The sequence below is a fragment of the Malaclemys terrapin genome, chromosome 2 (assembly GCF_027887155.1).
Source record: "Malaclemys terrapin pileata isolate rMalTer1 chromosome 2, rMalTer1.hap1, whole genome shotgun sequence".
In the NCBI taxonomy this organism is placed as follows: Eukaryota; Metazoa; Chordata; order Testudines; family Emydidae; genus Malaclemys; species Malaclemys terrapin.
In genome coordinates this window covers 87,539,828-87,551,144 of record NC_071506.1, presented here as the reverse complement: position 1 = coordinate 87,551,144, position 11,317 = coordinate 87,539,828, and the positions used below count along the sequence as shown (strand labels likewise).

General features: G+C 40.9%; 1 protein-coding gene across 5 annotated transcripts in view; it reads right to left on the bottom strand.

The window, feature by feature from the left end:
* Positions 1 to 8,359: 8,359 nt before the first annotated feature.
* The window catches only part of MTCL1 (microtubule crosslinking factor 1), a 194,990-nt gene continuing 192,032 nt past the window's right edge, over positions 8,360 to 11,317 (bottom strand). For 3 of the 5 annotated variants that reach the window (XM_054020424.1, XM_054020425.1, XM_054020426.1), the window contains one exon: positions 8,360 to 9,600. In XM_054020424.1, coding sequence (XP_053876399.1) covers positions 9,406 to 9,600 — 195 coding nt within the window. In that variant the 3' untranslated portion in view covers positions 8,360 to 9,405. The remainder of the gene's footprint in view (positions 9,601 to 11,317) is intronic. The other 2 variants (XM_054020427.1, XM_054020428.1) reach the window with 1 other exon arrangement.

Below are 11,317 nucleotides of genomic sequence, written 5' to 3'. Positions count from 1 at the left end.
CCAAAGCCATGCCACATCGGACAGATGTTCTATATTTACACACCCTAGCAGCACCTTCTAAAACAATTCTGGAATGGAGAAGGCTTTGTATGCAATTTGGTGTGTGTGCCAGTGTGCTGTATGTTGCTGCCTAAAGCTAGAGCTTGTTTTACATTCATGATAGTACTCTGAGCTGCTTGCTGGGAAGCCAAACGCTCTATGAGAAAGCTAGGAAGAGAATGTACACATCATTCGGTAATGCCTATGTGTTTCCTCTATTCAGGGAGGGAGCCAAATGCAAGAAACCTAATGAAAAAGAACTGAAATTTACCAGCAAAAATGAGTAAGGAAGGAAAGAAAATGACCTATGACATATTCCCTAGAGATTTTTTTTTGCCACTGTAAATCCTAGTCTTTCATGAGCATAGAAAATGCCAGCCTTTAGTCACAAAGAAATACTAAGCTAACTAAAGCATGGTTTTGACTGACCATTTAGCCCACATTTAAAGGTATATATTATAGTTCAGTGGCTCTCAAACTTTTGTACTGCTGACCCCTTTCACACAGCAAGCCTCTGCGTGCGACCCCCTTATACATTAAAAATACTTTTAAATATATTTAACACCATTATAAATGCTGGAGGCAAAGAGGGGTTTGGGGTGGAGGCTGACAGCTCGCGACCCCCATGTAATAACCTCGTGACCCCCTGAGGGGTCCCGACCCCCAGTTTGAGAACCCCTGTTATAGTTGTACTTTATCTTCTTATTTTAGGTTGAGCTTCCTTGAACAAATACGTTTAAAACCACAAGTGAACGGATTTAAACTGAAGAAGAACAATAAGCATTGTTGCTCTTCATTTTTCAAGAGCTGGCTGTTGGCTCTGCCATTTCCCAAGGAGGAATGGGAGCAGGGCTAGAAGCAAGAATGACAAGTAGTGCTAAAAAGTAAAGAAAAAAAAATCCAGCTGGCCCATTCCAGGAGGTAAAAAAACAACAACAACAAACCCCTCCCTTTTCCCCAATTTTATTTTCCTCATGAAATAAATGTTGAAAACTGAACATTTTATCTACAATGTAAAGCAAAAATTGGGAGAGGTTTGTTTGTGGCCCCAGCCACGGTGCAGTATACTCTGGTACTCCATACTCCTGCATGCATTTGATTCAGTTGCCTTCTGTTTCTGGGTTAATTGTTTAAAAGTGGTCACTTTTCAGCTATATATTTCTTTAAAAAGTTTGTTAACATGGAATATGTTGCTGCATGTATTTTGCCTCTGAACAGTAATCTTTGGGTTACTGTCTCCAAACAGCTAGCAATGAACTTCCTGTACATGATACACTACTTGGTGTTTAAACCATTGCTTCGAGGCTGTAATTACTGTGTCTGCATTGCCATAATACACAAGGTTAATAAGCTTCTCTGTCAGCATTGTGTGTCACCCTGACAGAGACTAGAATCACTGGAAGCCTGGCCTAATGGACTTCAAGGTTAAAGATGTCACATTGCGTCTTCAATTTGGCTAGTCCCTGCCCGACAAGCTCTAAGGGCTTCAATTATGCGTGTGTGAATTTATCCCAGATGGTACTGAGTCCTTGACTACTGTGACAAGAAAATAGAGGCAGAAACCTGGATGTTTCCGGTATGTGGGCCACTGTAAATTTAGGGAACACACTAATTATCTCAAATGGCAATTTAATTTTGGGTGGTTTTTTTTTTCCAGATTAAGAGTGACCTCAGATACAATGGGCTCGCTCCTTTTTTTCATGCTGGTGCCTGTTTCCCATTTCTGCTTCGGAATTCCCTCCATCTAATCTGAAGGACCTTTTATCTCATCAGCTTGGTAGAATGCACCACAAAGATCCTCCGAGTTGGCTTTCAGGTGATCAGAATTGGAGGTTGGTGCCTCTGGGCTTGGAAAGACCAGCATCCTTAGTTCTGGGCTAATCATAGGACTTACTAACTCAATGGGACTTCTAAACAAAGCGCACACTATCCTTAGCACTAAGGGTTTGTAGGATTGGGTCCACAATAGAGTTTTTCACAGTTCTTTAAGAAGAATTAATGTAAGTCAGGAAGACTGCTAATCACTGTCCCTGTAGTCCTTCTAACCAAGAGTATAGTCAAAGTCTTCTGACTCTACTGTTTCTACTAAATTATTTAGGTCAGTCCTAGAAAAATGCGATAATTATTTGCTGAGTAAAAGGTAATCCACATAAAGGGGGAGATGATTAATGCAGACATGTTGAACTGTAATGCTGCAGTTTCTGAATAAATAACATAATTTTGCTTCCTCTCTTGCTGTAAAGAGGTTTTATAATTCAGGGAATAATGCTACGTTGTCTTTCTACTATTGGGTAATCACTTTGCCCTTTAACATGGCATCAGCTAGCATGTCAGTCCCTTCAGGAGTTTGAATTCTCTTCTGCAACAGGAGCTCATCCATCAAACACAGTTATAGAACTGATGCTTGTTGTCTGTTACATATCGCATTACTTTGAGAAATAAAATAAGAGAGAGGCAGTGGGTCCAACTCTGTCAAGTACCCTGGCACAAATCAGGAGTAACTCCATCAGAGTCACACTGGCATAAAACAGGTTTAAGTGAGATTCGATCCAGCCCCATTATTTTAAGGTACATTCCTTAGTGTTAAGGGTCTTACTTCTGCCTTTCCTGACTCTCGGGTGCTTGTTTTCTCAACCTTACCATTGTGTTGATGCTGGCTTTTTGTATGACTCTACATATATATGTTTATAAAGCACATAAGAGGGACATACAAAACCACACTTCCTTTTGTTGCATTGGAAATATAAATATGTGGTGGAAACATATTGTTGTTGTTGTTGGCCACCTCATGTGGGAAGGGGAACAGAGCTAATTCGTAGAACCAGGGCAGTGATTTTGTCAGAGATATGATTTCCATGACAAAACATGTAAACTTGCACTACGAAAATACCCCTCTCAAAAGTCATGAGTTTTGTCATGGAATTAGCTGATAAAATGACTGCCTTAATATATGTACATGTGTGGACAGTAATTAAGTGTTCTTCTATTCTACTATCAGAGAGGTAGCCGTGTTAGTCTGCATCTGTAAAAAGCAACAGAGTGTCTTGTGGCACCTTTAAGACTAACAGATGTACTGGAGCCTAAGCTTTCGTGGGTGAATACCCACTTCGTCAGATGCCTGACGTCAGATGCCTGACAAAGTGGGTATTCACCCACGAAAGCTTATGCTCCAGTACATCTGTTAGTCTTAAAGGTGCCACAGGACTCTCTGTTTCTATTTTACTAACGTAACATGAAGGAAGTCAGACAAAGGAATGCATACAGCTTCTCTGTGCCTACAATAACCTCATTGGGGGGGCGCTAAATGAAGATTAGAGGTGAATTTCAATTCCAGTCTGTGAACCTCAAAGAAACAAGACAGATTTGAGCTCATGCTACCGGGCTAAAAATAGCTGTGTGACATTGTGGCTGGAGCTTGGGTACAAAAGCCTAGGGAGGAGAGGGAGGTGGAGAAATACAGCTTGAGAGGATTATTATTATAATAATTATGTATTCTTTTAAATTGCTCAAAAGTGTGCTAGTCAACTCATACTGCAGATAAGAAGACAAGGTGGAAAGACCAAGGTTGCAATTTACAGGAAGACTTTGGAAGCTAAAATGGTTCATTTTTGCAGGTTTTGGTGTTTCAGAAGCAGTCAGTCCAATAAGAAAAGTACCAGTCTGAAATATGTCTTTGATATGGTACGTTTTCTCTTGACTTTTACTTCCAGATCCTAATGCATGGGGATTCGAAGTGCTGAAGAGCAAAGGAGAAGCATGTAGAGTGAGATTTGAAGAAAATGTCTGTGTCCAGGACATCCTACTGGAGGGATTAAAATCTCATTAAAGTGTAAAAATCCAGGCATTTAATAACACAAAACAAAATTCACCTTTGTTAGCATTTGATAGGATTCACATTGTATGTTGCAGCATCAGTCTCTTACCTGGTAATACTCAGCACATGTAAAGAGGACATTGTAAGGCTGATCTCAGTTTAAATTTCAATGTGCAAAATAATTTTCTCTCTTTCCATTCAGGTATAACTATTTTTGGTGCAGCTGAACCACACTACCTTGCTAGAAAGAAAAGGGGAAGTTGCCTCTCTTTTTACCACAGTCCTCTCTTCTCTCATCTTACCTCATAGACATAGGGCTAAAGTCACACAGCCTTGTGCAAACTGGGTCCCTGTGCCCATTAGGGAGAGCCGGAGATATTCCCGCCACCTACCCTTTCAGGAGGGCTCCTGCGAGGGGAGGATAATTTTAAGTTACAACTGGGGGTCCCAATGGCAGAAGCTGCCTAGGAGATGCACTGAATCAGTGCAGCCCCAGCTGCCCTAGCCACAGCCTCTCTTTGACTAGGGTTGCTCACTTTTTGGGTAACACTGGACTTCTCAAACCAACTGGTGGAAGAAAGGCTGCACTGTTACCACCTCGTGCCTGACTGATGTTCCACGGCTGGAGACCTCCACTAGTGAAAGCCAGCATGGACTCTAGGCTGAACTTGGGTCAGTAAAGACAGTCATATGGAAATTGGTTTGCGAAGCTTGCTGACGAAGTACAAGTTCAGGACCAGGCGAGAGCCTCCAGTCCCCAGGATCTTTACAGGCAATGAAATATAGAGAAGCCTTAACACCTTGCCACCAGAAGAAATGGGAAAATGGCCATTTTGAGCAGCAGGTCTTGGATCTCTGCTCTTAGGGAATAGGGCCATGAGTTGGAGGGCTATCCAGAAGCCCGATGAGAAGTAGCTGAGAAGTATGGCCTCTCTTCTGAAAGTGGCCCTTGACCTTGTAAAGCTTTAGAGGTATCACCAGCTGGAAAATGGATGCAGAGCCTGCCTGAAGTCGGTAAGCCTGTCTAGAAAGCAGATTTGACTGTGTGGAGAACGAAGGAGATACCGGTATTATTTTATATGAAAATTTTATGTACCTCAATTTACCTCCTTGATTTGTTCTGGCTGGCTGAATGGAGATAAATCAAAAGAGAAACAAGCAGGAAACAAAACAATGACAGAGATAAAATATCTCCAATGAGAATAATACCAGGGTTCTTAGGAAAACAATGGGTGATCTAGTCATTGGGAATTACTACCTGCCTGTTGCTAGCCAGGTTAACAGGCCTATTTTTTCCAGGGCCAGAGCTTAAGATCAAAAGAACAATAAACTACTAAAAACCGATGCCTAGAGAGAAAAAGGTAGGTGAGCAGGCAGCAGCTGCTCAGAGATAGACTCGGCAGGACAGACACGTAGAGAGAAGGGGGGGGTGGGGAGAGAGAGAGTGACAGACAGACACTACAGGAGGAGAGACTGTCTCCTGCCCAGATAAAGACAAAGCCTGCAGCAGGACCATGGAACTAAGGCAGGGGCTCTGTGGGATGTCTGGGACAGCTAGGCTCACCTAAGCTTTGGGAGAGGTGATGAGCTGTAGGCAAGACCCAGGGTGCAGGCCCATTGTGGGTTTAATCCTCTCTCCCTGCTTCCAGGTTACCTTTGGGCAAATGGGCAACATGGCTGTTTGGAAGGCCCTGTTCTAAGTCACTTTAACCAACCACTGGCACCTGGAGAGGAGTGTCTTGCAGGTGCCAATTGCAGTGGGGCTTGTAGTGCTAACACAGTTGGAAAATGGTGGACTACCACCCTGGCATCCAGTCTGAGAGTGGCAGAATCACAGGGTTCCAAGGGCAGAGCAGTAAAGGTAGCAGTCGAGGGGTGCAGTTGTGAGGGACTGCAAGGAAGTATAAAGCACCACTCACCCTGTAACTGGCAGGTCAGTGGGAATAGGGGGTGTTGTAGTCTGGTGAGCTAGTGTAATGTAGGCTGGACCATGGGGTTCCACTCTGGGAAGTGTGCAGATAGAGGCCTGTCACGTGGAGAGAATGCCTATGGTAGAAACTGGGGGAGATTACAGGTGCCGCTTGTCCCTGAGCCCTCACATGCTGGTTGGAGGAAGAGCGGAATTGCGATGGAGTCCTGCTGGTGAGACACAATGCAAGAACACATCCCTATTGAATAGATCACAGAGAGTTGCATTTAAGTCAGAACACTAGGCGTATCTCAAGGCCAAGGGGTCAGGTGCCAACAAGGCTCAATGACACCCAGCTATATATTTCAGTCTCATCAGGAGCAGCCAGGACAGTCACATTCACACCCTTTGAAGTGTGAATTTGTGTGGCAGTCTACTAGGATTCTCTTGCCTGCATTTTTTGGTGAGGTAATAATTCAACAACCTAACAGACACTGAATTACCCACAAGCTTTCTGACATCTGGGCTTTTACTTTATCTCAGACTTCCCTTAAAATAACCTTAGCTGGATTACAGGCCTATAATTCATGTAAAGATTTATTTAAGTATTTATAGAATGTACCAGGATAAAAAGAAACCCCTTCCTCCCCCCATCACCTGCAGCAGTATTGGAAGATAAAAGCCTTGATGATTCCAAAGAGCCTGTGGAAATGTGTAACATTTTGGATGCTGCTGTTGTATTCGCTAATTAGACTAGAAAGGATTTTATGGTTTTTTAATGGTATTTTAAGATCATTTGAAGAATTTCTATGTGCTGACCTTCTCTTTCTGTGCTCCATCCTTCTCTCTGGTTTTAGAGAGTCCTGCTGTTATGTAAGCAGTTGACTTGACAAAGTGCAGCAAGCTGTTTATCCTCAGACATCTTACTATTTCAGGTCCTAATCCCTTGGGCTGGCTGTAGTCGCTGATTTCAGAAGCAAATATCACTTTATGGTAGCAAGCCATTAACCAGTTATGTGCACTTTTGCGCTGCATTATTTAAAATAAAAAAAATTACCATGAATATCGTAAGAAACAAATTTGCACTTTGATCTCTGTGATCTTCAGTATTGTTCATTCACCTGTACAATAACATATTTGATCTCGGAGAGAACACTTTGCCAACCTAAGAAACAATGTCCACCAACTCCGTCTTCTCTAACATGGCTGTTTTAGCATTTGTAAGATTTGAAGGCAGTCAGGGACTTTTTCTGACTTTGAGATATAATACCACTTTTGTAATAACTGCAACCATTCTTGGACCTTTTAAACAGAGAGAGAGAGAGAGAGAGAGGTTGAGGAATGCAAGGGCTGAACTGAAACTTCAGGATTGAGATGGCCAGCACAGTGTTCTGAGTTATCAGTTAATACTTGTGCAGAAAACCAAGTAATTATTACATAAGGTTTTCTAGCTATAAAAGCTTTAAGCAATGGAGCAACAGATTTCAGAAAATCTTTTCCTTGCTCCAGTGATGTGTCTCAAACATTTTGAATCAAATAACACAGTAATTCAGTGAAAATTAATAGTTGCTCACATAAAAAAAAGTAAGAAAATATTTGCTGCCCCAACAGAATAGCAGTGATGCATCATACATTGGTTGACATAAAAAACTCAACACTTACCCACAATTAGGGCTTCTCTTTTTCTCCGTGACCCTCCTTTCTCAGCTGTGATCTCTGGGAAAATGCTGATAACAAGGTCTAGGATGAAGCTTGTGAAAGCCAGGGAGAAAGTCTTCAAAGGTAAAGGTACACACTTTTGAAACAAATTCTAGGAGGAAGTATAGGCTTGCCTTCTTTAGAACACTAAGGTTCACTCATTTGCCAAAGCCTTCTTGCCTTAACAGACAACAAGGAAATACGAACATGGCAAGAAAAAACAACCCTAGAAGAGAAGAACTGAGTTCACTCTAATTCCACCATGAACATTGCTTTAAAGATATCAATTCAGTTTAGCACTTAGATATTACAGGAACGGGCACTGCAGCAAAACCATAAATGGACAGTTGCCACCAGAGTGGTAGTGGACGCTGTGAAGTCATTTCCTATAAACAGTCTAGGCAGATAGCAATGTCTCAAAATACCTCTGCGTGCTACCTGGATAAATGTTGGCATACTGGTGGTGACCAAAGTAAGTTAAAAAATCTAGATAATGTAGTTATATTTAACATTCACAAAAAGTGCTGAACAGAAATTACAGGTGTGCTTATTTTCACACAAACAAATGATTGGAAACCACACCCCAAAAATAATTTATCAAAGGAGTTGGGGAAAAAAGGTCCCGACCTCTGTTTTTCTGCAGAATACAGTAAAGAAAACAAGAAATTCTCTAAATTGGTTAGATCATATTTGCATGCATGGCCTGATCCAATGCCCACTGAAATCTGTGGGGGAGATCTTTCCATTGGACATTGAAGCAGGCCCAGAGTGTGTATGTATGTCAATATCTCAATTCTTTAAACAAACTTTTGCTGCTTTCCTTTTGTAGAAGAAGGAAGTGTTCTCAGTTGAATGAACATAGAGAATCGCAGATCAGAAACAAACATTCTGAAGCACTCTAGCAGTTTGTAAATATTGAGGGTTTTATTTCCACTTCACATGGTCTCAAACAGACTCAAACAAGACCAATCACAATTTAGTATGCCCAGAGTTCTCAATGTTTTCCCAAAACAAAGGAAGTTCTCAGTAAACACTGTACATAGCCAGCTGAACTGTTAACAATAATTTAAAAACTTTTTTTTGTATAGTCAATTCAAGAATACCAACAATAAAAGTACAGTACAGATAATTTCACAACAATATTACAGTGAAACGGGTTGACTCACATTTATGTGATGGTACGAGTAGAGCAACAGTATGTACATGCACTAAAGTGCTAGGAACCCAAAGGCATGCAAGTCAAGTATTGTATGTGTATTATACAGCTAACTTCACAAGACTTTCTGAGGCATTCTTTTCTCTTTTAAATGTGGTGTGTTTACCTGTATTCCCCTCCAGCTTATTTAATTCAATTCTAGTCAACTACCTTAATGGCTTTCACTACTTAAAATGTACTGCTTCTGACAATATGAAGCATCCCTAAGAACCTTCCTCTTTTAAAATTGGTGACACTGACATTAAAATAGAATAAAATTAACTTTAAAAAGACCCTAGTTTTACATGGGGACAACAAAACAAAAAACCCTCAGACCCCCCCCCCAAATAACCAAAATAAAAAACACAACAGTGCAAATATAACAAAAAGGCAGTCAGTACTGGGGGAGAGAGAGTGCATTCAGTTTCCCTTAAAACTTACATTTTATTTTAAATCTTATTCTTTATATTTATATCATTTTACCTTTTTTGTTAATAGACTGTATGTAGAAAAGATGGAGACAAAAATAGTTTTCTGAGCTATGAAAAAATTAAGTTATTACAGGCACGTTAACTGTTTCATTCTAGAAACATCGCTGTTTCACAGGTTGGACATTCAGCAGCTGAGCTTGAAAACATTCGTTGACCTCAACAACTAGATCTCTCTTTGTTGAGAAAGACGGGCCATGGTGATCGTGCTAAAATGCAAATTACAGTGAATTCTTCCCGTGATAATTCATGCAGGCTTGCATCACTGGTTTGGGTTCTCCATCGGCAGTTCCTTGCTTCCATATTCCTCAAAGGAAGTCAAATCTCCAGTTGACTGAGATTGTGAGGCAGTAGGGGAATGTGAAGCCCATCTTGAAGGTGGGCGCCGATTTGCTGGTCTCTCTGGCCGTGAGAAGCAGGATTCTAGGGACGGAGCTAGTGCGGAACAAGGCAGTTCCTTTGCAGCAAACACATGGAAAAAAATATTAGTAACGTGTACACTACCCATTTACATGTGCAAAAAAACAAACGATAACTAAGCATCTTGTGAGAGGGAACAAAACCAAGCAGCACACTTTTCTGCACACAAAAATATCTACATTTACGTCTGTGACTGATGGAACAGAAAAGGAAAGAAGAAAAGAGAGAAGGTTTTGGTGAACTGAAGCAGCTGACAAACTTCCGTTTGCTAATATTCCTTGGGCTACAAAGAAAAAGAACTGAAAGATATATTTGCATGATAATTCAATAAACCCCACTATCCATCACATTGCTTCAAAATGCTAAACTGGGAGCACAGTGGCAGGTATTTCATTTGCAAGTGAGGTGAAAGGCAGGCACTCACTCATTCCTCTGCTTCAGAGGTCAGACTGAAATGCAGGCAAGACTTGCTTAGCTGGAGAGTACTGAGCATGGGATTAGTTACTGCTTCCAACTACGTTAAAGAGGAGGCTTGCTTAACAATTTGCTTAACTAAATATCTACAACGTATCAATCCTTGTTGCCAACTGACTGCGCCTGAGTTACAGGAATTCAGTGGTACTGTAGGTTAAAGATGGATATCCACAATTAAAAAAAGGATGAAAATCTGCAGGGCTGAAAATTTAATTTGCTACAACATCTTCTCACTGCAGCAGGATCTGAAGGCCTTCTATGCAAGTAGAGACAAACAGCACTTGTGATTTTTCACACCGGCACCCTATTTATATTTAAAAGTTGATAATTACTTCTAATATTGATAGACTTCTCCCACAGAACAGATAGATTTCATGCATGTTTTGCATGCCCATTATATCAAGTTGACTGATTACTTGAAGCGTGGCTGCCTTGTGCTACCAAAGCAAAAATCTTCAATTTCTGTGGCTTACTGAATAGCTTAGAAACTATAAAAGCAAATCAGCTGAGTTTGTCAACATATAGAAATGTATACACTGAAGAGAGATCGCTGTAAAGGGTGAAAGAGTTATGTGCAAGTTACTATAATAAAATCTGAATACAAACTGGCAAAATATGAAGGCAGAGCTTATCGATCAAATGATGCAAAGGAAGAGCTAACGAATGATAAGCCAAAAAACCCCAAAACAAAACCAAAATACCAGTAGAGCAATAAATTAGGAAGTAAAAAATTTAATATCATGCCATGCTATGTATGGAGAGAGAGAGGAAAGTGACTAAGAAATATTGAATTGGGTAACATGATATGATACGCAAGATGATGTAATACAGAAGTATCTCAGACAATAAAATGGGAAGGAAGATGAATGTTGTAGAACAAGAGAGCCAGAGGACATCAGACTGCCTGTGTGTGCGGCACATGTAGGTTGTGGAGGAGAGTATCACTAGAGCTCAGCAAGCCTCTGAGAAGGGCCAACCCCTAACCTTTACACAGTAGGCAGCTCAAAGTGTGATCAGTAACACCACATTACTGTTTAAGATCATGTTCTATTGAGATGCCCTCAGCATTTCTGGAGAGCAGTACTATATTGTGAATGACATAAGTGCTGGTTAGCAAAGAGCCCTACGATCACCTGCAGACATACACATTTGTACTACAAACTTAAAAACAACTCTCTGTTAAAACAACATTAAGATTGAAGTATAACTCAATACTAGTAAGGATACTGCCTGTGTCCTTACTTCACCTTATCCTGTTGTGCCTAAGGAATACACAGTAT